The sequence below is a fragment of the Mesoplodon bidens genome, assembly GCF_964165515.1.
Source record: "Mesoplodon bidens genome assembly, chromosome: 13".
Lineage (NCBI taxonomy): Eukaryota > Metazoa > Chordata > Mammalia > Artiodactyla > Ziphiidae > Mesoplodon > Mesoplodon bidens.
In genome coordinates this window covers 33,385,026-33,412,664 of record NC_138169.1, presented here as the reverse complement: position 1 = coordinate 33,412,664, position 27,639 = coordinate 33,385,026, and the positions used below count along the sequence as shown (strand labels likewise).

Genomic DNA, 27,639 nt, shown 5'->3' with positions numbered 1-27,639 from the left:
GTTTACACAGAAAATGCAAAAGGATCAATTGGGGGAAATTCTATTAGCAACAGATGATAATTCAGTTAGGTGGACTGGTTTCAAAATTAATATCCACATTCAGTAACATTTCAATAAACAAGCAGTATTTAGCAATGAAATATAATGAGGCAAACTATCTCATTTCTAAGAGTGTAAAAAAAAAGAACACCTAGGTATAAACTTAAGAAATGTGTAGGTTACAACTGTAATAATTTCTTAAAGGACATAAAAATATAATTGAATAAATAAAAAGATCTATTGTATTCTTTATACTGTAAACACATCAGTTTACCCTAAGTCAATCCATAAATCCAGTGTAATCCCCATCAAAATACCAACAGTGACTTTTATAATTTGGCAACCTATTATTAAAGTTATCTGAAAATGTAAACTTGTGGAAACTATATAGATTCCCGTATCTGCAACAAGAGTTTTGGGGAAGAAGCTGTTAATAATGTTTAACTCCAGACAGTGGAAGTGAGGGGTAAGGAGTTGATCCAGAGTCTTAGTTTTTATTTCATAACCATCTATACTATTGAACTTTTCAGTATGTGCACATATTACTGATATGATTAATATGGTAGTTGTTTATTTTAAAAGAACATTTCCCATGATGTAGAGCGGTGATGCTAACCCCCGCTGCTCACTAGAATCACAGAGGGAGCTTTAACAAAACACCAAGGCTCAGACCTCACCTCCAGATTCGGATTCAGTTGGTCTGGGACAGGGCCCAGACATCTGATTGTTTTTAAAAAGCTCCCAGTAACTCCTGTGCAGCCAGGGCGGAGGGTCACTGCTGTAGTCCCCCATGGTGGTGCTTTGCAAACTGTGGTCACAACCCATGGTCATGAGAACAATTTAATGGGTTGGGACCAACAATTAAAAAAAACTACAGTTGACAGAAACGTGGTTGTGTTTATGCACTGGGTTGTGATCTAAAGCATCTCTCTTTCCGTGCGATGAAATTTTAAAAATTCAGAAGGCCACTGCCTTATGTGATTCAAACATTTCAGACCTTCTGAAACACTCTATCAGAGCTGGTGTGAACTATTAAAGGCTTTCCACAGTCTAAAAATTAGATTCTAATTCTGACTTGTTCATTTATTCAGTCATTCAGTCATTCATGATTACAGTTCAAAGATCAAAAATACCATATGTAATTACTGGTGCCTATGTGATGAGCACGGTGTCTGACTTAGTAGATGCTCAAAAAATGTATAATGAATGAAAGAATGAGTGATTAAATTGATTATTAGGTAATGCTTTGCCTAGTCTTTCCAAGAGTTATTTTTATAAACTTGTTTCTCTTCTCCCGGCCAAGGCAGGACTTCCCTCTTTGCTGACATACTCATCCAAGTGAGGACGGTGCTTGGTTTGCATTGGGCCACATGATCACACTGATCGTGGTCGCATCAATGTTATCACAATCACGGCTTGGATCCATTGGCAGGACATAAATACTCATGGAAGATAGAACCAGAATTTGGCCGAAATGGGTTAGCTTTTTTTTTTTTTTTTGCGGTACGCGGGCCTCTCACTGTTGTGGCCTCTCCCGCTGCGGAGCACAGGCTCCGGACGTGCAGGCTCAGCGGCCATGGCTCACGGGCCCAGCCGCTCCGCGGCATGTGGGATCTTATCCGACTGGGGCACGAACCCGCGTCCCTTGCATCGGCAGGCGGACTCTCAACCACTGCGCCACCAGGGAAGCCCTGGGTTAGCTTTATTCAAAGCAAGTTATGTCTTCAGAAAGTGAGGTCTTCATAAAAATGTTCTAATCCTCTATACAACCAACTTCATGTAACTGAGAAATATATTATGTGACCACAGTCTCAGCCCTGAGCAAAGTACTGCAGGGAATACAAGGAAGCATCAGAGTTGCTTAAACCAGGCCATACAAATTCTCCATGAGAAAGAAATTGAGATTGGGCAGAAACCAAATGCAATGGGCTAAACAGAAAAGTCTGCAAACCAAACAGCTAGCCACATGGGACAGGAGCTATAGGAAACACAGTAGAAGTGCTCAGGTGACATCCTTAAGCCTGAAAACTGGATTGGATTCTAATTTGCCTAACGCCTCTTCCTTAGGTGCTTGTTTTGTGTAATATTTTACAAACCATTAGCAAAATGACCGTCCCTGGGAATTCTGCTCCAGGATGGCAGGACTCCCATGCTCATTCCAGGATTCATCTCATAGCTGCATGATTCCATGGCTTTCTGGGCTGTTTCCACCTTGTGCCCCACAGGTCACACTGTTTTGAGAGTTGACAGGGAGGAGGGTGAATAGACCTATGGCACCATTAACTTTTAGCAGAAACAGGCCATAGGTCAGAGTGACAACAGCCGGCTTCTCAAGGACTATGCAGAGATAACGAAGGGAAGGGCTTTCTAATGAAGCTAACAGCAGTGAAGGTACGTAGGGACGAAGATTAGAAAAAGCAGCATTAGCAGTACAGGCGTTTGAACATTTCAAAGTTAATTGATGAAGAGACTAAAAGCAGGGGGATTTAATCCAGAAAAGAGAAGACTAAGGGTGATTTCATTAGGATCTTCAAAAGTATATGAAAGATGATTTTACAGGGACTGGAGAACTAGCTCTTTTACATCTTAAGCTGAAGTTTGAATAATCGAAGCAATATATGAAAAAGTACATCTTTCTTTATTTCTACTTTACTTCATATTTCTCAAGTGCCTCTTCAACACCATCCAGTTGTTAAATATTAAATTCTATTGACCCGGTGTGGGTAGGACTCTGGGCAAGCACTGAATGGGGTGGAGAATTCTACAGGACATCATCTTTTTTTTTCTAAGGGCTCCTGAATGAGCCTGTGAAGCAGATTGGATAATTGCTTTACTAGGGAGTTTTGGAAATGGGATAATGAAGGAGAGTGTAGTCACATGACCCAACTGTTCTGTCACGTTCCATTCATCTATTACTTTATTTTCAGATCCTCATTGAAGTCGAGAAAGTGATGAAGTTGCTTCTGAGGATGGGTGTGTGTGATGAGTTATTGTCTCCAGAGAAATGGAAAATAGGGGCTAAATAGATTTGTGGAAGCAAATACTTGTTACCAGTTTAATACCAGTAAAAACTGGAGTACGGAACTTTGAGCTTGAGGTTTTGAAATCAGGGAGTTCTTTATTTCTTTATTGTTTCCTCCTGAAGGTATTTCCTTCTGTCTGCACAGAATGTAGACGGAATTGTGAAATGAGTTTCTGCAGCCCAAGTCAGCTGAGAGTGCTCACAGGTTCTAAAGGACTTTTCCAGGGTCAAACAGCTACCCAGACATGGAAAAACTGGTCTTTTCTCTGAAAGTTCATGATTCCAACTCAGATCACTGTTACACACTGTTATAGACTTTTCAGGTTAAGAGAACTTGCCTGGCATGAACTAACTAAATATTGCTTTTCCTGAAATTGTACATCCGCTAAGGCTAATCAGTTTTCAAATTAACATGCACCCAAATGATTAATTTGAAAAATGGGGGCATTGAAACCAGTTGTGACTTAGGACCTACTTTGGGAGCGTTGTGTTGACTCACATAAAAGGTCAAGTCCTTCCACCTTCTTATCAGACCCATTTCATCAAGATGTTATCCTTTTTAGTTCAGCATTGCACTCGACAATCACATTATTAACCTTTAGCTTCCCTCTGGGAGGGAATTATTACTTGGATAATTGTTTTTTTGCGGGGGGGTGGCAGGACTACCGAGCATAGCAATGTGAAAACATATTCACATTTAAAATTCTTCTGTATGCATAATAAATATTAGAACACCACTGAGCTAAAATTAATGAGTCTGTATTTAAAGCATGGCTGTATTTAAAATTACCTGCCTGATGACAATTTTACTTAATCACATTACAAGTATCTCTGATTACTTCTTGTTAATTGCTGCTTAGAATCTGGAGGGAAAAAGGTCCAGAAATTTCCAGGTAACAGATTACTTAATTGCTAACATCAAACTGGCACTCCAAATAATATTCCCACCCTTGACCCAGTCAGTCAGCAATGTGTGTGGGCCGTACCTCTGGTGGAAGATTGTTCTAGGTCCTGTGGGAAGGTATGAGGACTTCTCTGCTGTTTACTATGGCAGAGCAAGAAGAAAGGCCTAGAAAGAGTAGCAGCAATGCCTGGGGCTGCACAGGTGTGTGTCATGTGAAGCCTACGTGGACCTGAGTGCCAGGGGACTCCACCCAGCGGTGCCACCTGATGGTGTGTCCTTGAGATCTGAGGACCAGCAAGGTCATATTTCCACTACATGAGACCCTAGACTTTTCTCCTTTTCCTCCCTCCTATTCATATTTTTATGCTTATGGTTTATTGTCCGTCTCCACCCACTTGAGTTTAAGCTCCACGAAAGGAGAGATTTTTAGTTATTTGTCTGCAGATACATTCCCAGTGTTCATAACACCTGGCACGTAGTGGGCTCTCTGTAAATACGTGTTGAATGAATGAATGTAATAATTTCCACAATGGACGAAGATAAGGACCTCTGTTCAGATGCATTTGTTGATTCATTTGAAGAAAATATTCTGAATCAACGTAAGATGTGTGTCTGGACTAATTTCCTTCTACTCAACTTTCAAAGGCACGGGGGTAAATCTCTCTGAAAACCCAGGAAGGACAACCTCAAGTTTCAAACTGATAGGGTTCATAAAAAACAAATCTATTCTTAAGGAAAAAATGAAAAGGAAACAAAAAAGTAAGCTGGCTGTTCCAGAGGCAAACTTTGCAAATTGGTTGAAAAATGAAAATGAAAAATTCAATCACCAACACCAAGTAACCTGTCTGAGTGATCTTCCTTTAGTTAACTATTTTTTTTATTGGCTTGACTCTCTTTTGGAGAGGCCGGGTCAAATGATACTCGAATTGCTTCTTCTTGGAAAAAAAACAAAACCAAACCAAACCTTGGCTGGCGCCTGAAGCACAGTGTTCATGCGGGTCCCAAGTGCAGATTATGGATGAATAACTGCATTGGTGGAAGCACATGTCACTCACACCTGACCTTTCTCACAACAAGGTGGTGAAGCAATTCTCTCATCTCAGGGAAACAAATCTTTTAAGTACACTTTCTATTTCTTTATTTTTTTTTTATTTTTTTTATTTTTATTTTTTTTCTTTTTGCGGTGTGCGGGCCTCTCACTGTTGTGGCCTCTCCCGTTGCGGAGCACAGGCTCCGGATGCGCAGGCCCACCAGCCATGGCTCACGGGCCCAGCCGCTCCGCGGCATATGGGATCCTCCCAGACCGGGGCACGAACCCGTATCCCCTGCATCGGCAGGCGGACTCTCAACCACTGCGCCACCAGGGAGGCCCTATTTCTTTATTTTTTAAAAAATGAAGTTGAGCTAATATTTGCCAGTAGTTCTTGATATTTTTCTCCCACTAAAAGACCTTTCAGCACCCAGCATTCCACAGTAAAATACTGGCTCTGTATTTCCAAACTGTCCCCATGAATATTTAACACAATTGCTATCAGTTGCAGTTCAAGGATTGTGAAAAAGCCATTGTGGGAACATTCTGGGTTCATCCTGGGATTTCTCACCACTTTGTGTATGTCATGAATTGATTTGCCTTGATGCCTAGATTCTGCAATCAAAGGGAACACGATCTGAATTCAAACCAAAGTGAATGGGGAAATAGGTGGGTGTTGTCTTGTAGGCAAAATTGCACGAAACAACTAAGCCTGATTGCCATGAAACAGAACAGTTTGGAGAAAAACTCTCAATATTTTAAACTCGGTCTCATTTCTCCAACCTTTGGCTTTCCATTCCCATTTTAATGGTGTTTTTTTGTTTTGTTTTGTTTTTTTACCCCATATCCCTTTTCCCTGAACTTCTTCCATCTCAGTGCCACTCCTTTGGCCACCATCAGCAGACAGTGATGTGGATACCGCAGCTTTGCCCCTAAAGGTTCTGAGGCTGCATGGGAGGGACGGCGCATGCTGTCAACATGCCCGTAGCCCTCTGGGCTCACCATTAAGGAACTGAGTCTTTACTGCTGCCTTCAAGGACTCCCCTGTGCCTCTCAGCCTCAGCCCGGGCATCCAGGGGCAGCTAGGCTGTGTTTTATTATCACTGGATTCAACATCCATCATCTGTCCAAAGGGACATATGGGGCAAAGACTTGGAAGCAGAAAATCTCACTGAGAAATCAAGTTGTGATCACCAGTTCATTAAATGGCTCACCAATGGTTAGTCGTTTAACTCTTGAATTATATTTACCCAGTTTTCACTCTGTCTCCCCAGCAGCATTTTTTAAAAAATTAATTAATTTTATTTATTTATTTTTGGCTGCATTTGGTCTTCATTGCTGAGCATGTGCTTTCTCTAGTTGTGGCGAGCAGGGGCTACTCTTCATTGTGGTGCGTGGGCTTCTCATTGCGGTGGCTTCTCTTGTTGCAGATCACGGGCTCTAGGTGCACGGGCTTCAGTAGTTGTGGCTCGCGGGCTCAGTAGTTGTGGCTTGCAGGCTCTAGAGTGCAGGCTCAGTAGTTGTGGCTCACAGGCTTAGTTCCTCCGCGACATGTGGGATCTTCCCAGACCAGGGCTCGAACCCGTGTCCCCTGCACTGGCAGGTGGATTCTTAACCACTGCACCACCAGGGAAGCCCCCAGCAGCATTTTAAGGAGTTGGCCTGTGCCAGCTCCCTGCCGCAGCTAGAAACTGAAGGGCAGAGAGAGATGGAGACAGAGAGTATAACAAGGATATATTTTTGAAGAAAGACTTCTTGTGAATATATTATTCACTAATATATTTATTCATAGGAAGAGTATATTTATAAAGATTCTGAATATTCAAAAATCTATTAACAAATAGATTCTTCATGAATATATTTATAAGCAGAATACATTTTTAAGAAGAATTTATAAGAAAATATATTCACGACAAATATATTCTTGAATATTAAGAATGTATTCACAGGAACACTTCATATTCAGGAATATATTTTTACGCCCTGGGAGTTGGAAAGACGAACTGAATATTCTTCAAAAGGATGGAGCAAAATGTAACGCAGTCAAAATTATTTCAAAAGGAAGGCGTGAACGTGGCAAGCTGGTCATTTGCTGGGTGGTTAAGAAATGCTTCCAGATCAGGCACCTGGTTAGACATAGGACTCAGGATTCAAGCCTGGGCTTGACTCCAAAGCCCTAGTACCTTCCCCTTTAGTTCCCTGCCTCCAGCCCTCCCTCGGCAGATGGAGATTCCATAGACACAAGAGACTCAACCAAGAAATCCCACGGATGTCTGAGAGTCAGCGGTCAGGCAGGGGAAGATGTCACAGGCCAGAGCCCTGTGCTAACAGGAGTCAATTTCCTGGCTGTCACTCTTGCGATCTGTTTAGAATGTGGGTTATACAAGGTTAGCATCTAATTACAGAGGGAGGAAAGCAGGGTTCAGAGCTGATTAAGGATAGATTTTTCGTAGAATGTCTGCAGGTTGTTAGAAGTGACAGAAATTTATTTTTGCAAAAATTACCTGAAATTACAGGCGTTTAAAGTCTATAGTCGCACAAGTCCTAGCTCCCTTAGGATTCTTGCTAATGATCTAATTTCCAGCATCATGATGTGTTGTATGAATGGTCCTTTGGGGGAACTCTTTCTAATATCCTAGAAGTTGTATTTCTTGATGCCCTGATGGCATTTTTTTCCCTTTGTCCCTGACTCACTCATGTTCTGGGTGGGACTCAGGAAAAGAAACGGGGAGTAAGGGCTGAGGCTGGTACCCAGGGGCAGTGGAGGCCTTCACACCATCCGGGCATTTCTGGATGCTTCCTGACTGCTGAGTGTGACGGGGGCCCTCCTGGCAGAGCGAAGGACACCAACTCCTAATGATCCAAGCCTTTCTGGAGAGCATGGGAGGCGGGGAGGGAGCTGGCTGGCGCTGCTTCTGGGTGTGGTAGCCTGGAGTCCAGGCCGATCAAGGGCCCTCAGGAGCATCCCAGGGCCGCCCCACATGCTCCTGGGCCCCTAACATGTAGCCACACTAAGAAGAGTGGGCCCCTCGGGGTCAGGCTTGATGCAAATTTGAATATGTACGCGGGAGATTCCTACAAGATTATTAAAAAAAATGGATCGCTGTTGCTGTTACTTTCCTGACCCCTATTTAGTGGCTACTGTTAGGTGTCAGGCACCTTATTTGTGTGTTGTGTCAGTTGCAGTCACACATGCACACATCCTCAAAATCAAATTAAAAAACCCCTCGGGGGTAGGTATTATTTTCTCATTTTATGGAGACGTTACAACTATTTAGGAAGTCACAGAGCTGGAATCTAGATTTGAGTTTGATTGGTTTGCTTTGTTCATTGATGCAAAAAATGACTTGCTGTGTGCCCATTACGTGCCAAATGCTATGCCAGATGCCAGGAAGAAGTGAAGAGGAAGAGGCCACGGTCTTGGTCCTCACAGACCAAGAGAGACAAGCAAGTAATAACAATAAAGACTGAGGAGCATAGGATGGGAGGCACGGCTGCTGCGGGAACCCAGGAGCTAAGGCGGTAAGGAAGCCTCTGGAGGACGGGGGAGGGGACACCTCAGCAGAGGGGTCAGCAGATGCAAAAGGGGAGGCCCAAAAGAGGGGTGAGTGTGGAGACGAGGAGGGGGTTCAGTCTTGGTCCAGCCCAGACTATGTGTGTGTGAGACGAGAGAGAGAGAGAACAGAGCTGTGCTTGAGGGGAAGGGGGGTGCGTGAGAGCACTAGTGCTGGGTGCCGACTGCACACCTCGCTGTCCATGTCCATGTCCAGTGATGCCGTGTTGGTAGAAGAAGAATTACAGCCCAGAAGTTGACAAAGAATCAGAGCATTCTAGTCTCCTGGCTCAGGCAGCCGCCCTGGTGATGGTACTGCTCACGTTGGTGGGGCCATTTGAACGTCGAGGTCGAGGCACTTGGATGACAAAGTGGGGATGTGCTGCAGCAGGCGGCTACACTCCAGGGTCAAGCTCTTTCTGTCTGATCATAACCGTCTTCTAGGGACACAACAGTTCAACCCTAATCTGGCTTGGAATTATCTGTCCTGTTCTAGATCCTTCTCTTAAAATGACATGTATTAAATATACAAACCACAAATCTCATGTCTTCCATGGAGCCTACATAAATGAGCAATTTTGAGGTTCTGTTTAATTTAAAAAAAAACTCAGACTTAAACACTCAAATCATTAACACCTAAATTTACTTCCCTGAGAAAACATACTCCAGAAGTGTTCAGAAGCGGCCGATTTCTCTACCGGCCGACGGGTGCAGGGCCACTGCCTCTGTTCCTTCCCAGCTGGGAAGACAGCCTCCAGGCTATTACAACATATTCATAAAAGCAGTGAGGTGGAGGTCTTATTTTATCTGTTTATTATCATTTAAAATATATTAAAATTTTAACATAGCAGAAGCAGGAATTTAATTGTACGTGGCAGTCAAAAAAACAAAACAAAACCCAAACAACAAATAAAACATTACAGAAAGAAAAATGCACATGAACCAATAATACATTAAAATTCCATTTAGTTAAGGTGAGGATCTAAAGAATGAAATATAAGTACACCTCTTAGAGAAGAATTTTTTTTCCTTTGGTGACTTGAAGTTTGATAAACTCTCCAAGCAACTTTCTTAAACCGTAAGATTCTTAACTGAAGCAAATAGGTACTGCAGGTCTGACTCTATTTTATGTATTTCTTTTCTCTCCCACCTGCAAAAAAAAAAAAATACAACCCCTGCCCCCCAAAAAAACCAACCAAAAAGATGGAGCTCCCATACTGTGAGGCTGACTCCATGTAACTTCAGCTTCAAATGTAGTCACTTACACAAAACAAATAAGGGCTGATAACAAATAAGAATTGTTTGAACATATCATAGACATCCAGCTCCCCAATTTAGAAATCTTCCCTTTAATGGAGTGTCTCTGTAAAGATGTACCCAGGGCCCCCATGTAACACGGCTCGTGGCACACACGCAGACAACCCGCAGGACAAGTCAGCCCCCCTGAGGTGACCCTCAGAGCGGAAGCTGTGAAGAAGTGGTGGTGGCGGGGAGGGAGGTGTGTGTCTGTGTGAGGACACGGGTCCCTGCGGGGACACTGCAGGTGGAGGGTCCTCAGGAGAGTCCTGCCAGCTTCTGCCAGGTGCCCGGCTGGCTGGGCACACTCGGGAGACCCTGGCAGCACAACTGAGAAATGGTTTGTGGAACACAAAGGAGAATTAATGGATCATGAAAACATGTGCTTATTATTAATTTTTTTAAACGATCCACGCTTTCCTGAGTAAAGTACACAAATCTCACAGAAGTCTGTTTAAAGCACCAGGCCTATCTCTTAGACTCACCGCACCCGGAGGGCAAATCGCAGCCCAGCTCAGAAGCCATTCTGGTGAAAACAGAACAATGTGTGTGTGAAAACCGTTTTCCTGATACTCTACCACTGGAGAGTTGCATCCTTGCAAATGGGAAGTGGCCTCCTCCGGGGCGAGGGAGGATAGAGGCGCGCGTGTGGGCTTCTCTGGTCTGGTCGCTGCAGCTCGTCAGAGCCGAGATGAGGGTGGTCAGAAGCCTGCATGTGCCTGGGCCTCTGTGTCACTGGTGCTGGATCAGCCATCACACCCTCCAAACATAAAAACCGCAGCCACTTTACAAGGTCCAGATCAGACCTGGACATGACCACGGGCACACCGAAATCAAGTTCATGTGGCTGATGCTCCTGCTGAGAGAACAAGGCGTGGTGGCCGCAGCCCATCAGGTGCAGAGTTTCCCCGTGCCTTCCTGGCCCGAGACAGCACCTTCCCTGGCGAGGTCCTGGGAGCTTCTGAACGTGAGGATGGAGCTGTAAATCTTCAGGGCTGGACCCAGTTTGATCTTCGTCACCTGGACAATGTCCTTCTGTGTCAGGAGGAGGAAGGCTTTGCCATCAATCTGCTGTACATCAATAAATCAGCACAAATAAACATATCCTGCTGTTCAAGTCTGGTTGCCCTCCAGGGGCCCCTGGGTGCTGAGCTGTGTGACGGGGACGCGGTGGCCTACCAGAGCTTGGGGACCACAGACCACGACGGCATCTTAGTCCAACCACCGTCAAATTCTGTTTTCCCCAGAATGCTGAAGCTAAGTTAAATTAAAGAGGAGTTCATTCTATGAAATGTGAATTCAGTGTACATCAACTGTCCCTAGGCTGAATTTCTATTGTTACATTTTTAAAATTTTGGACTGAATTTGTATCAAGGGCCTTAACAATAACCCACTTTCATCTACCAAGTGAAATCTCCAGGAATGTTTCCCATGAGAACAATGAACAAGAGGACGCGATGGTGTTATTTATAACAGTGCAACACTGCAAACAACCGGGCACTCCAGAAACAGCAGAAGGAAATAAATGACAGGGTCACCTAGGATGAGGGACCAGGCAGTCACCAAAATTCATGTTACAATGAAACAGTTAATGATTTGGGAAATTTTTCATGGATTGTCACGCAACGAAACACGATCTGATGATACAGAAAGATCTGTTTTAATTTGTAAAATTAAATGTGCACGATCGCTGTAAACATACACAGAGTTAAAATACTTGAAGTCTTTATACCAAATGTGAAGGGGTTTCGGCCAGTGGTTTGGTTTTTGTTTTCTCCTTTTAACCCTCCTGTATTTAAAATGACTCCTATGACAAACACCCTTATAAGCAGAAGTACATTCAAAATGAATGCTTTATTTATTAACTTTTAAAACATACTGTGGTCTGAAATGTCATGGCTTTCCTGAGGTCACGTGATGGCCAGTGCCACCGTGCAGGCCGTTTTTCCGGTTTCTAGAAGCCCCAGGGTGGTCTCAGAGTTTGAGTCCCGGCGACCGTGGCCTGTCCCACAGTCACGCTGCCTGTTTTCACAGATGGGCTCAGAAGGAGTCCAGGTTCCAGAACCAACAGGACAGAATGAAGTTTGCTGGGGTGACACCCTTCCATGAACCCAGCCCTGTGGTTCTAACCCTTTTTAGTTAACAATACAAACCATGGTGCCAGTGTCTCCCTGAGGAAGGAGGGATCCCTGGGGACCCCACGTGGGGTGTTGAGAGTTTTAAAAGCTTCCATGTCTAGTATATTGTCTAATGAAGAATCGTCCATCTAGAGAGCGGAATCCCCTTCCCATGGGGTAACGAGCACATTCCCACAGCGGTGGAGAGCACCACCCTACGGCCATACCCCAACCCTCAGAACTTCAGGCAAGACTCGCGGGCCAAGTGGCCGGTAGTCCTAAGAGTAAAGCAGTGATGGTTATCATGGGAACAGTAAGCGTTTACGGAGCTTCACTAACCCTTCTCTGTGCTGATCCCACCAGCAACCCCGGAGGCAGATGAGGAAACCAACAATTTCAAGGATTGTGTGGTTTCTCCGGGTCCCCCTGAGTAGGGGCAGGGCAAGGACAGGCAGGACGGTCCTAATTCCACTTTGGAGCAGACAAGCCCCCCTTTTCCTGGGTGCAGGCCCGTGGCAGGTCCCCTCTGCCCCAGTGTGGCTGCAGTCACAATGCAGGTATTAACCGAGTGACGTGTCCCAGGAGTCCCTTTCACAAGCGGCTGCAGAGATGAGGCTGCAGACTCCAGCGACAATGCACAGCTCACATCAGCGACCCAGACAGAGGCTGCCCCGCTGGGCCCCCTCCTGCCTGGACCTCTTTCTCTTGCCTCCCCCAAACTGCCCTTATTTACACTTAAGTAAATGGAAACAAAGCACTTCCGGGCCTAGTTGTAGAGAAACATATGTAATTTTTCCATTTCCTACCTCTTTCTTGAAGCACTTGGCATGCTCTTCGCAGCCCAGCAGAGACCGTACGAACTCAGCCACCTACAGCGTGAGATGAAAAGCCTGATTCAGAACGTGCACCGGAAATAATACCTTGGGTTGTAGTCATTCAACATTTGAGTAAAATACACTTTGAATCCCTCAAACGCTTGGGATTTAAACAGTAGCTATGAAGCCCCAGTAGCACTCGCCAGCTCGGAAGTGAGACCAGCTCCTACTATCTTTTCTGGCCTCATTGTCAGGCTGACCTACATAGGGTTACAGCCACCATGGTGCCAAAGACAGCCTCCATCTGTGTGGAGCCCTGGCATCCTGGAACCTTCCATCGTCTGACCCTCCTGTCTAGCCTGGGGGTCAGGGAGGGCAGGCGGCAGTGGCCTGTGCACAGCAGTGATGACAGGCACCGTCTGCCTTTCCAGACCTGGGCGGTCCCGTCTCCCATACCCGAGCCTCCAGGGTCTCCCCCAGCGTCTGGCCAACAATGGGGACTCGGACCTCCCTGCGGAGGGAATTCCCACAAAAATGATGAGGAAGCTGAAGCCCAAAGAGGTTTAATAACTTCCTCAAGGCCACACGTGGCCAGTGAGTGCCCCGGGGCAGCCCTTCTCCACCCTGGACATGCACTGGAGCCACCTGGAGAGCTTTAAACACGATCTCAGGCCAAGCTTACGCTGCAGAGATTCTGAAACAGTCAAGCTGGATCCGGCGGAGGGCTGGGCACGGATTCGATTCCCGGGTTGGTTCTAATGCGCACTCAGGGCCAAGGCCCTCCCCCCACACCGCCCCAGCGGCGCGCACACACACGCACACGCACACACACACACACACACACACACACACACACACACACGAGGCAGGGGAGGCCTGGGAGGCCATCCAGGCGCCGCTGGGGGGCAGGCTGCAGCGGCCCCTCCGCCGGGCGCTCTGAGGGCTGAATGCTCCGCAGGGGCAGGGCCCCGAGCTGGGGGCGGGAGGTGCTGAAGGTGAAACCCTGACGTGGGGTCACAGGGGACAGCTGGGGGCGGAGACAACACGCTCAAGGGCAGGTTTCCTGCCCAGCGCGACTCCAACGCTGGGCCTGATCCTTCTTCGCTGTGGGGCTGCCCTGCAAACGGCAGGGTGTTTGGTGACATCCCCGCTAAGTGCCGGGAGCAGCCCCAGCGCGCACGATTGTGACAACGAAAAACGAGTCCAGGTGCTGGCGACACCGCCTGGTAGGAGCCACCGCGCCGAAGGAGGGCTCTTCTGGGATGGCCCTGTCACAGGAGGGGGCCGTGGGTCACAGTAGGGAAAGTGAACATAGAAAAGTGGCTCTAGGAATTAGCTAAAGACACACCCTGGTGCCTCTCAATCACTGGCTCCCCTGGGGAAGCCATGCCAGCACCAGGGCCCCCGGATGCCCGGCCTCCGGGACAGGGACACGCCCCACAGACAGCCTCTCGTCAATACACGCTCCAGGAACGTCTGTTCTCAACACAGGGCTGAGTGTTGCTCTGATGGTTTTCAGAGGTTAAAATGTCCTTTTCTGGGCAAACAAATACAAATTTAAAAAAAGGATCACGTTGCCTCTTCTTAGTATTGTGAGCCAGGAAATCACTGTCCATGTCAGAGGTAGATTGGATTTTAAGTGGGGATAAATAATGTGCTAAACCAAAGAGTAAACAGGGCTGCGCTGTGGGGCAGGTCCTCGCACGGTCCTTGCTGTCTTCCTCGGACAGCTTTATTACCACCATGTCTGAAATTCTCTGTCTTTTTGGAAAGAGATTCTGATTCTATTCAACCTGCCTTTTTCCAAAGTAAAGAACAAGTTCCATGAAATCTACTGAGGCAGACTCTTCTGGCCTGGATCATGATTTGGTATCATTATTCAGTACAGCCAGTCAGGATTTCTTCCCCCGAGAATAAATGCTATTTTGAGCTTCAGTAGAAAGCCCATTTGCTGCAGATTTCCTCGCTGTGAAGTGGTGAAGGTCACTAGACCGCAGAGCAGTAACGGAAGGGTTCCCTCTCACGCTCCCCCTCAACACGTGCTTCCTTCTTCACGTCATGGTCAATGCGGAGAACCGTTCACACGGTTCCATGAGTCCACAGGGGAGGAAGCTGCCACCCCGTCCTTTGCCTCCACCCAGGACAGCTGTGCGGACTTGGCTGTTTTCCCCAGGTGATGGCGGCCCTGCTGGAGCCCAGGGTGGCCGGCCTTGGCCTTGGCCTTGGCCTTGGCCTTGGCGGGGGCAGCACACCTGGTTCCCCAAGTTCTTGGGAGCACAGTGTCCACAGCAGACACCCCGGTTTTGTTTTGGAAGGACGTGGAGTAAGTTAGTTCCAGGGATGACACAGCAGTTTGGAAAGACTAAGAAGTGAAACTGTGCAGGCTCTGAGCTGAGCCCTTTACTCCACCCAACTTCCTTCCCAGGCAACCTCCTTTTCCTGGCATCCTTGGGCAGCCCAGCAGGCCTGCTTCCTTCAGTGTAGCTGCTGCTTCCTTAAATCTCTCCCGATGCCGACGTTCCCATCTTGCTGAGCCAGCGCCGGGTGCCTGACTGTCCTGGCTTCGGGTCCACTGGGGACCATGTTTCCAGCCCGGGTCTCATTTCTTATCAGTGGAATTTGTTAGTTGCCCTTTTTCAGGGCCCAATTGTATAAGGCTGCTATGCTTAGGTAGCAGTATCCTGAATTTTTCAAAACACTCCCTCCTGGGCAAAGATTGCTTGGAAAGCGACCACCATCTTTTAGATCTAATGGACATTTAGGGAGCCCTTGGATAAGGCCAGGGCGATCTATATGTGCTGCTTTAAAAGGCATTTTTGAATGTAAGAAATAGAAGTACCCATATGGGCACCAAGCATCCCCGAGTTGCACCCGCGGCTGTAGTGTGTGTACGTGTCGCATCTGGCCTGCGTGTGCCCATGGACGCCTGGCAGGAGGGGCTGCAGAAAATTCGTCTCCTAATTCATCCACTCACTCGCACATTTGTCACACACCTGCTCTGGTGTACTTGCTATAAAGATGTAAAAAGATATAAAAATAATTTAGTCCCTACTCTTAGATGCTTGTACCCTTCTATAGAACATTTCCATGACCACAGAGTAAGACATACGCTCCCCAGGGACCACAGCTTGAGCGTGTACACACTCACGCATTCCTAACGAAGGTTTCACAAGACAATAACCTCTACTACAATGATGTACTTGCATCTGGTCTTGTCTCTCCTTTTAGAACCACTAAACTAACTTCACAGCCTGCCGGTGCTCTGAAAGAAATTGCTCTGGCAGAAACACCACAGAAACAGCAAAGGAGTTAAAAGCCAGCCCCTGCCTCCAGGCAACGTGACAAAGGTCCATCAGGTAACACAACTCTGGAGCGGAGGTCTCCTCCCAGCCAGGACGGCTAAGAGGGACTGTCCTTGTGCTGCATCTCCTGCCAGAGACACTCACCCGCCTTAAGTGTCCCTGGATGGCACTTAGCACAAGGACCCACAAGTCATTTTCCACACACCCTGTCCCTGGCCCCTGAGCTCCCGTTCCTGCCCGGTGGGAACAAAGCAGAAAGGCATAGCCCCGCCACGCGCGCCCTGAACTGCCTTCTCAAGTCCTCACGACCCGACTCGCCACTCTTAGTGCAGCATCTGGAGCAGACACAGTGGCCCCTGTGGCTGGTACTCACTGGGATCCCCCCTAGGGAGCCCCCTTATTTTCAACGATACAAACCCATCACAACGCCCACACTTTGACCACCCAAATTTTCTTCTTGAGGACCAGTTTTTGTGCCAGGAAATGTGCTACAGAATGTGAGAATACAGACAGAAATTTAGGATGTGGTCCTCGTCCTCAAGGGCATCTAATTCGGGAGCTATCAAGACAAAGGTACATCAATGTTAGGGACTAACCCAGACTGTTTTCTCTGGGATGCATCCCATGGGCAGCCGCGGTCAACGAAGTGCTCCAGGAAGCCAGCCTCTCCGAAGGCTGCTTTCGTTTTAATCTAGAAAATGTCTAAGGTCACCTTGGGCAGGAAAAGGCTGGGATCCCGTGTGTACCCATCACAGAGAACTCAGAACTGTGATCGCAGCTTCCTGATCATCCTCCGCGCCATCTTCGGTCCTCCCCGCCCCCTAGTGAGTCTCTTCCTTCTGAGACCCGCCCCATCTAACGATGGACCAGGTACTTCCCTTTAATCACCCTCCAAACTTCACTTTGTTCAGTGTCAGACTTGAAACTGGTCAGATCAGAGGCCCCACCCTTGAATTTCCTATTTATTCCCTAAATAGTGTGATCCCTGCTCCTTTGGGGTGATGCTCCCCCCACCCCCCAAGAAGTTAATAAAAGCTGTGGCCCTCTTCTTATGGGGAAAAACACACATTCTGTACACAATTTTCCCCAATCCCCTGAAGCCCAACCCCACATCACTAGCCGGGAACCCTGTGACCTGGGACGCTCACTTCCAGCCTCCGCCTGACACTCTTCTTCCTCGGCCTCCCCCCAACTTCTCGCCCCTCCTCCTGCACTTCCGCCGTGGACCCACCGGCCTCCATCCTTGGCCGTGCTCTCTGGGGATCGTGCCTGGTGAAGCCCTGTCTCGTGTAACCTGAGGGAACCCTAACTCAGAAGGTCCCAGAATAAATTCATCCTCTTATCCCTTGGCTCCCAAGCTGGATCCTGTCCCCAGAGTCCCATTCTTTGACGGCACCACTACTTTTCCATTCTTTCCGATGAAGTGTGCGGGCCTTGTAGTTCTCACACATCATTATCCTAATTACCAAACTGCGTAGCGCTGAGAGTGTAAATGGAACCACGCTGGCTCATTTCACCTCCTCGTCTTGTGCCTCCTCTATTTCCTGTGCTGTGGCTTCGTCTGCTGAGCCCGGGTGGCTCTGGACAGTGGCGCCCAGCCCGGCCCCTTCTGACTCTCACCCTCCTTGATGGCCTGTGCTGTTTTCATCCCCCTGAAGCACCAGCTTCACAACATGACTTTCTGCCTTAGAACCTAAGAACCTGGTATTGCCTGACTGGTGCGCCTGGCCCATCTCCCGCCTGCTACAGGTCGCCTTCCCCAAGCCCCAGTGGGCAGCGTGCTTGGGGTGCGGTGAGACGTCGGCTCAGGACCTGGCTCTGACCGTGCGGCCTTAAGGGTTTCCTTAGTCTCCGGTGCCTCCACTTCCCTGTCTGCAAAATGGGCAAAATAAGCGTGCATGCCTCACTATCATTACATCAACACTGTTCACTACCATCATTAATGTCAGTAAGGGACACATGTGTGTCTGTCATCCTTGTATGTGTCACACTCACCCCCACTTCTATAGTTTTCCTCCCCCACATGGCGTCCTATCTTTTCTCTGCTTGGACTTATTGCACTTTTGTTTCAAAATGCAGCTCAGATGCCCTTGCCGTTCACTCAACAAACACTTACTGGGTGATCTCCTCAGTGCCAGGCGCAGTGAGAAGCTCTCAGGACGCAGGCTGAGTGAGTAAGGTCTCCGCTCCCGTGCTGGAGGTGCAGGGTCAGCAGTGAGCAGCCGAGGTGCAGCCACGGAGACTCTCGGAGGAAACGGGGGCCCCGAGGGACGTGGGAGCAGCCTGAGGGCTCCTGCAGGAGGAGAGCCTGCGCTGGGCAGTGACCGTGCACGTGACGACAGTACACGGGGACTAGGGAGGCGCAGGGCGTGGGGCCCAAGGTCAGGGGCAGGCGGACAGCCACGCAGGTCCTACGGGCTCGCCTGGGGACCAGGATGCTGTGCAGAGCTCGCCCTGCTCTGCCCAAGGGACTCCGTCGGGATGCAGTCGCTCTGCACACGTGGGGCTGGGCTGGACGTCTGAGCAGGACAGTGACACGCCAGGGGCCAGGAGCACAGGAAGAGGAGGGAAGAGGGGCCACTGTCATCCAACTTAAACGGTGCGGAACCTCAGATGAATGGCTTGAAGGTCAAAAGAGAGAGAGACTGCCCTTGAACCCTGGGTTGTTATTTCAAGGGCAAAACCAGCAGTGCTTTGATTACAGACACAATAGGTTTTAATTCAGTCGGCTTTGTAAACTGGTAAAAGTTCACAGATGGGCGGGCGCAGACCATGAATACTCTCTAGGGAGCAGGGTCACATTTACCCCCAAACAACCCCGCAGCACCTGGCATGTCCTGTCACCTCTCTGTCCTGCGGGACCCACAGAGCCTTGGAAGGAGAGGGACCAGGCGGGCGGGGAGGGTGTGCTGGGCCCCGTCCATGCGGAGGGTGCCAGGTCGGGGGAACCCACCAGGCACACTCTGTGAACTGCCTGGGAGGAGGGGGGCGGGAGGCCCCCCGGACCTCTGACCCCTGCAGGGCCTTAGTCGCCTGCTCCTTTTCTGGGGCTGGAAAGGAAGCCTCTGAGTGAGATGGAGTCCATGCTGGACATGCTCAGTGAGTATCCGTGACTAGTTTAACTGCAGCTCTACTCTGTCTTGTCAAAGGAGTGACCCAGGCTTTTCTTTCATTAAAAAAAACCCCCAAAACTTAAGGCCTGATGAGTGAGAACAATACCTTCATCAAAAGGACTATCAGTCAAAGAGTGTGTTGCTTTAAGTATGAAGCATTTCCACAGCATCACAGGAAGCAATGGCACTTACCCGATTCTTATGTAAAACCAACATTGTAAGGTGTGTTTATATTACAATCAAATCCACTTTCCCCTCGGTTTGGCATCTTATGCAACATTGTGACCTAATTTATTAATAAACCTGAGGTTGACCTGATCCCCCGTGGCTGCGGATGGACACACGGCAGCACGGTGCTGCCTGGGCGTGAGAATATGGGATCCCGGGGCCTCGGGGGCACCAGGCAGAGAGAGCCCCTTGGGCTCAGAGCATGCGGGGTGGGGGGCATTGCCCAGGGCTGCCAGGACACAGGCATGGAGGCCCACACGTTCGTGTTTCCTCAGAGCAAACCTGTGATGCGGGGCTGGAGGCCTAAATCAGCACCCCACCCCGGGGGGCAGGCAGTGGAGCCGGCGCTGGGAGAAGGCTGGGGAGGGCAGGGCCCCACTAAGGGGCTTCCCGGACGTCCTGAGCGTCAGCCTGCTTCTCCCTCAAGCGTGGATCTGGAATTTGGACTCAGCACCTAAGAGAAAACCCGGCCCCGGGCAGCCACTCACCTCATCCACCGTCCACCGGGCCACCTTGCCAGCCTGCACGTCGGCCACGCCGGGGAGCAGCTTGAGGTGCTGTTCGCGGCCCAGGGGAAGGTCCCGGAAAGGCTGGGCGGACGAGGACGACATGAAGACCGACGGGTGCAGGGTCTGCGGCGTCCGCGTGGCCAAGCGCTCTGCCAGACAGGCAGGCGGGCGAGGGGGGCAGCATCCTGGTGGCCCCTCCCCGCCGAGGCCCGAGTCAGACCCCCTGGAACCCGGGACGAACCTCGGACAGACGGCATCGCTGCCCAGGAGGCCCTCCCCAGCACAGCGACACCGCTGCTCTATTTCAAAACCACAGTCAGGAGAAACAGGAGTTATGAAGGCCCGAGACTGTGGCCGTTTGCTAAGCAGGATCGAATCATCTCTGTGACCCACTGATGCCAGCGAGGAGCCGGCCTGTCACTGCACTGGCCTCTCTCTCCCTGAGTCCGAGTCAGAGCAGGCCCAGAGCCCCGCTGGACGCGGCTCTAAGTGGACGGGCACACCAGCCACCAGGGATGTACCCGCACACGAAGCCCGGTTCCCTCCTGGAAGCCGCTGCCTGCGTCACAATGGGCCCAGGTCCACATCTGGCTTCAAGGGTCTCCTGGGGGACACCTTATGTGGAATTCAGCTCAGGATCCCAGGAGAACCTAGGTGGCAGCTGCTACTGTTGGTCCCTGCAGGGCACGCTGGCCTTGCCGGGCTTGGGGAAGAGGCTGCAGCTGAGAGCTTGGTGCCCCACCTCACCCACCCAAGCCCTCCTAACTGGGCCCTCCCTCGGGAGCAAAGCTCTGAGTGGCCAGGGTCCTGAGGCTCCAAGGGCACTGGCCAGTGTCTCCAAGGAGTCAGACTCCACTTCCACCCACACTCCTCCCCAGCCTTTCTGAACTAGTTTTCCATCTTCAAGAGGAACTTTAATCTTCTGTTATATCCTGACATTTAGATGGAGCCATGGATCTCAATTCCCTCATTATTCTGCTTTGAATGTACAAATGGATAAGGACAAAACCACTACCGAGATTCTAGAGAAAATTCATGCCTTTGTAACGACATCTTTTAAGACACTTTCAACACACATTAGCCGAATAAAGCTGTTGATATTTTAAGACTTTGAAAGGAAAGACCACAAAAGGAAATGTTCTACGCCCTCTAAAAGTCTACCTTTCCTAATGCAAATGGCAGGTAAGTAAGCAGTAGCTATATCATTTAAAGTCTATTGTGAAGGCTTGTGTTTTACTGACCATGTCTAAAGAGCTATTATGCAAGTATTTCCATCTCAAATTAATTAACAGTTGTTAGTAGGTGAGGCTGTCCTGCGCTTTGCACCTTCACATAATCGCCTACTGGTTAGTGACCAGAGAGGTTCTAAAGTACAAGGGAGCCTGTCCATTTCTGCCCGACCGCTGAGCACAGACATCCAGCATCTTTATCCACGTGTGCGGTCCACACAGATAAACAGACGGAAAAATTGCGGCCTTCTCCCAAATTCTTCTGCTCCAGTTGCAGGCAGCAGCAAGTTCATCTCTAAATACGGATTGTCCGACACTGACCTTTTAAGTATGTAAATAGGTTATCTCCTCCGTGTAGTTCAGCCAGCAGCACGTAAGGCTGAAACTTCACATCTTCACAAAGCCAGTAGGTTTACAGATGTGAGTGTTCCTTAATGAAGCTGTCAGGTTGGACGGGAGCAGGTACAAAACAAGCCCTGGAAACCCAGGGAGGAAGCGTTACAGAGCATCTGCAGCTCCAGCCACGCAGAATCGCCAAGCTCTCCATGGAAGCCAGGAGTTAGAGCTCTGTGCTCTTAGGGATTAAGGCCTGAGCCAAAGCCGGGCTTTATTCTGGAAAAGTGCCGCATCCATCAGTTGGTTGCTTTTGCTGAAATGGCATGGGCTTAAAAGACAAATCACATATGTGTCCCAAACCCATGCCCTAGGTAACCAATCACGTGTCGTTTCTGAAACGTACAGGACTCTGAAAAGCCACGAGGAAATCGGTCTTATGCTTGGAAGGAACGAAGATGTCTAGTGATGGTGATTGCGTTCCTGTGTGTGATTCACAAATAAAGGCTGAAGGCCTCCGAGATGCAAAAGAACCCCCCTGTGCTCCCAAGCAAGGGAATTTCCCACATGGTAATTTTGGAAGCAGATTGCCTGAGTGCTGAGGCAGCCACTTGGAAATGAACCCAAGGTGCGGTTGTCAGCTCCACCGAACGGCACTGGGTTCCTCCGTCCACTGCTGCCCACAGCTCTGGCCCTGTAGGACGGGGATTCAGTTCTAGTAGCAAGATGGCCTTGAGGTCACCACTCAAGGCAGGGAGGGAGCCGGCTGGGTGCCGTGCACTTGCGCTCAGGCGGCTTTATGCTCTCAGTGGCTTTGGAATTCGTTCTTTGTCCCCATTAAATCAATCTATTTGTTTTGAGGAAGGTTGAGGCTGGATTTCTGGAAGGCTGAGCAGAGCTTGGTGGGGATCAGGCTCTGGATGCCAGAGTGGGCCGCCCCCCCCCGGGGGGGCAGCAGGCAAAGGTCTGCAGCCACCAGCTGGGTGAGATCCCCTCCTGGGGGAGGGCTCTTGCCTGTGTGCCGGCAGCCCCAGTTTGGGGGCGCCCCGCCAGAACTACTCACATGCTGACCACGGATAACATTTTTACTACTCTCAGCTTTACAGCGTGAGTCGGAAAGCCGGGAGTTGAGTTTTCCTGCTCTAAAAGACGTGAGTTAGGTTAGGGAGGGAGGCCCTGAGCAGGGACATTGCAATAACCAGCTGCCATCGCTACGATACGACTGGAGGTGACAATACCTACAGCGCAGAGATGGTGGGAGTTACTGGGTCTGATTTCTTCCAGAGCTGAGGGTTTGGGGTAGATAATCAGTCTACCTGGGAGAGGACGGTGACATCGGGGGAAGGGCCGATCCCCGCCACCCTGCCTGGGTATGAATCCTGGTCCCATGCAGCTGCTGAGTGACCTTGGATGAGATGCTTAACTCTTCTGTACCAAGGTTTTCCATCTTTAAAATGGGGTAGGGCTTCCCTGGTGGTGCAGTGGTTGAGAGTCCGCCTGCTGATGCAGGGGACACGGCTTCGTGCCCCGGTCCAGGAAGATCCCACATGCCGCGGAGCGGCTGGGCCCGTGAGCCATGGCCGCTGAGCCTGCGCGTCCGGAGCCTGTGCTCCGCAGCGGGAGAGGCCACAGCAGTGAGAGGCCCGCGTACCGCCAAAAAAAAAAAAATGGGGTAGTTGCAGTACTCACAGTTCACTGAGTTCTTGGGATTAGAACGGCTCCAGCACATAAGTGTTCAGTGCACATCAGACATTACGCTACAGCCGTCCCCGCTTCTCTGTGGGGTAGATGTTCCAAGACCCCCAGTGGATGCCTGAAACCCAGGATACTACCAAACTCTATATATACTATGTTTTTTCCCTGTACATACATACCTATGATAAAGTTTAATGTATAAATTAGGCACAGTAAGAGATTAACAACAATAACTGATAGTAAAATACAATTATAAAAATATACTGTAATAAAAGTTTTGTAAATGCAATCTCTCTCAAAATACCATATTGTACAAATTTAGTGCCTTTCCCATCTTAACTAAGCACTTATCAGGCACTGTGGGTATAACTTTTGCAGCTTGAGGTGCAAGAGCAAAACTAGCACAAATTTCTTTCTTCACAATTTCATGGATAGAAAATTCGTTCTTACCAGAGATCTTAGCAACCTCAGCATACGATTTGTTTTCTTTCCTTATTAAGTTGAGAACTTTAACCTTTTCACTTAAAGGAAGCACTTTATGATTTCTCTTTGGCACATCCCAACCGCCAGCATCACTATCTTGTGCTTTGGGGCCACTGTTAAGTAAAGTAAGGGTCACTTGAACACAAGCACTTCGATAACACAATAGTAGATCCATACGTGAGACGGATACTAAGTGGCCAAAGGGTGGGACAAAGGGATGATTCTCGTTCCCAGTGGGAGCAGGATGGTGGGAGATTTCAACACCCTACTCAGAAGAGCAGCCAATGAAAAACGTATGGGTTGTTTCTTTCTGGAATTTTCCATTTAATATTTTTGGACCACAGTCGACCACAGGTAACTGAAACCATGGATAGCAAAAACACGGCTGAGGAGGGACCACTGTACCATTACAAGATACAGAGATACTCTAAGTTGTGACAATAGTGAAGGTGGGGACTTAAATTTCCAAAGCCATTGTGGCTGGATGTGCCTAAAACCAATGCAAGTTGTAATTCAGACTGAAACTCAGGATCATCAGGGCCACATTCAGATCTCACACCCAAGTGGCCCTGGAATGACACTGCAGGGGTCACCAAAGTCATCTGTGGAGTCCTGGTGCGCATGGATCCCCTGGCCGAGGCCGACGGAGGGCGGGCGTCTGTCTCTCAGGCAAACCGGTGCCTACGTGTGGCAACAGATCATGCTGTGAATACACACTCAGCCTGCCAGCTTTGAAATTATGTGGCTCTTGACAGACTTTAGAATGTGGGGTGATCTGCATTATTTTAAATTCTGTGCATAAAATTAGACTTTTGAAAATATCCACTGAAAATTTTGCATACATTTTTTTAATCGAATATGAACACACCGATTTTAGCTTTTTACCAAGCCCAGCATGGCTCACATCACTACATCGTTGTAAATAAATTAAAGCTCGTGAGCCTGTGATGAAGGTATTACTGTATTCTCATAAAATCAAAAGGATCAGATTATTCTATCCTGGGGCACTCTGAATAAACAGAGCCTTCTAGATTAGGAAAGGATGCCCACCAAGAAGAGAGGGCAGAAAGGTTCTCCTAACTGGGTAACATACATACATCTCACCCACCGGGCCCAGCTTCCAGCTCTGTGTGCAGCGGGATTCTTTCTGGGCGTTTCCCAGTTGTGTTTCCTCACTGCAGCAGTGCCTCCTACCCAGCTCCCCTAAGAGTCAGCCAAGAAAATTCAGCCTGCAAAAGCAGCCCGACCACTGGAGGTCTTAGCAGTTTACTTAATCAAAATGCCTTTTGCATCAGAAAATGAAATGTATGTGTAATCCTGGCTTTGCCTCTAACACTAATGTGTGAGTGACAATAAACAAGGATATGCCTACACATAAGATAGATGTATTGCCCCTTCCAAAAACCAGCATGGAATGCTTGTCACCTCGGTGGTTTGCCATTTGTAGAATAGTTTGGTTGGAAGAATTTTTGTGCTATTTTTCTCTCCCTGGGTATTTCTTTTGGGTTTTATGCCTTAAAAAATATAATGAAGTGTTTAATGACTTCAGTCAAGGTGCTCTGAGATGGAGCACTCTCAAATGCCCATGACCAGAATGTTCAACTCTGTGTCCAGCTGCAGGGTCTAGGGAGGCCCCGACTAGAGCATCAAGACTTGGCTGGGGGTCTGAGTCCATCCAGCAGCCCTCAGAAAGGAGTGAAAAAATAGTTCCATCTCCCAAAGTGCTACGTCATTACCTTTCTCGCAGATGCAGTAACTCGCTTGGAATCCAGCTGACTCCTCGATGACACAGGTCTCCGTGGTGAGTGCTATTATCTGCCCTTGAACGGAAGACCCCAGCCCATGCAGGCCATCTTCTCCAAGTCCATGTACAGCTGGATGGGCCAGCTCTGGATGGCATGTGACTCAGGGGCGGCTTTCGGGGTGAAAGGACCTAACAGACCCATGGCCTGGTGTACAGCACAGGGCGCTTCCAGATTCCAGACCTAAAAAAGTCTTTAGAGACTAAAGGATTTTAATTCATCTGAAAATAACAGGAAAGCGGGTCCCTGAGCTCTTCTCTAACCCTCTCTTTGTCCTTCCCACTTCTGCTCTAGCCCCCGGAGGAGAAAAATCCTTTATGGAAATGCTCTGTAAACAGGCTGTTTCTTCACAAAGGCTCACACAACAAAACTGAAGCAAGTGAGTCAAAAATGGTAACCAGAGGCTGCACGGCTGGGCCTTGAGTTATTTTTAATCCCACTAAAAACAGGGGCTATTTAACAAGTACCCGCTTCAATGAAAGGGGCAGGAATTCCACCATGCTCTCCATTCCAAAGAGGAGGGAGTAAAAAATAAGATGGCGATGGGTCCCAACATCCAATTCCATGATGCCTCTCGCCTGCCGTATAGACTGGGACAGCCGCTGGCTTTCCTCAGTTTACCCGGCACCGACTGAGCATCCGCTCCCTTTGTGGTGGGCGCTCTACTCTGGTGGTGACTTCCGCCGCAGAAACAGGGAGAGTCAGGCCCTGCACTTGGTGATGCCTCTTCTCCCCACCATCACGAGTTTCAAGGTCTTTGTAGTTACCATGCTTGGAGCCTTCATTCCTGGGCTGCATCATCTTCTCTTGATTTTGATGGCGTTGGACTCAGACCCTCCTCTTTTCCATTTGTTCCCCGAAACAAAAGTGAGAAACAGGACAAGGGTAGCCCAACACGATCGGCGAGACAACTTTCTGTGCCTTCGTGGGAGCAGCTCCTGAATCACAGGTGGGACGAAGTGCCCTGGATGGTCTACACCTGCACACTGTCCCTTCCCCGCAGGCCACCTGCAGCCACCTGAGTGGTGGATGGTGCACACCGAGAGGTGCTGGAAGTGTAAACTCCATCCTGGATTTTGATGACTTAGTACAAAAAGAAAGACTGTAAAATACCTCCTTAATAGTTTCTCACATCTTGATTCACATGTTGAAATGATATTTTGGATATATTCGGTTAAATCGTCATTACAGTTTTCCAGGCGGTCACGGAGAGGCCTGGGCTCCTCGGAAGCCCCACCTTTTGGGCTTTACCACCGGGGACCTGTGCTCAGAATCCACTGACCTTCCTCTTCGGCCACGCCTGCTCATTCAGTGAGAAGCAGGGACCTGCTCTCGTCCACCCACCGCAGGCCGCCCTCCCCCCGGGTGCCCCTCTCAGCCACCCTTACAGGCAGCATCCGGCTCACACCCTGCCTTTGCCCCCCACCCCCCGTCACCCAGGGGCTCCCGCGGTCCCCCCTCAGCACCACCCAGCTGTGTCCACCCTGTGCTAGACACGGCGTCTCCAGTTCTCCCCCAGCTCGTCTGTCCCTCCTCCCTGGCCCCATCCCGGGATCTTAAGCCCCCTCCTCCCTCCTTCGGGAGCCGCCTCAGGGTGCTTCTCCCGCCCGCCTGCACCTGCTGGGCCAGGCTCCATCCACACAGGTGCTTCTGAGGTGCGTGCTGCCAGACACAGCCAGGTCCCGACAGAGCAAGTCACTGAACAAGCAAGGGACACTTCGCAGAGCAGGGCCCAGCCCTCCCTGCAGAAAGGGATCTACTGTTCCTGCTTCTGGTCCCGAGGGCGGGGTTTTAGCTTCTCCTTTTGGTCCTCTGTAGCAAACACTCTTTTTTTTTTTGCGGTACGCGGGCCTCTCACTGTTGTGGCCTCTCCCGTTGTGGAGCACAGGCTCTGGACGCGCAGGCTCAGCGGCCATGGCTCACGGGCCCAGCCGCTCCGCGGCATGTGGGATCTTCCCGGACTGGGGCACGAACCCGTGTCCCCTGCATCGGCAGATGGACTCTCAACCACTGCGCCACCAGGGAAGCCCGCAAACACTCTTTTAAGGGGTCTTGAGTCCCAGGAGTCAGTCTATCGGTTCCCAGTCCCAGAGGCTAAGGGATCCCTGGCACGAGGCCCTCAGGCCTCTCCCCTGTGCACAGCCCTCTCCCAGCCCGTTGGGGGATGAG

General features: G+C 49.3%; 1 protein-coding gene across 1 annotated transcript in view; it reads right to left on the bottom strand.

Annotated features, from left to right (window-relative positions):
* Positions 1-10,735: 10,735 nt before the first annotated feature.
* The window catches only part of L3MBTL4 (L3MBTL histone methyl-lysine binding protein 4), a gene marked incomplete at its 3' end in the record, with an annotated part of 382,269 nt that continues 365,365 nt past the window's right edge, over positions 10,736-27,639 (bottom strand). The window contains 3 exon segments of the mRNA XM_081252127.1: positions 10,736-10,915; positions 12,768-12,830; positions 19,908-20,077. Of these exon segments, the coding sequence (XP_081108253.1) occupies positions 10,736-10,915; positions 12,768-12,830; positions 19,908-20,077 (413 nt within the window).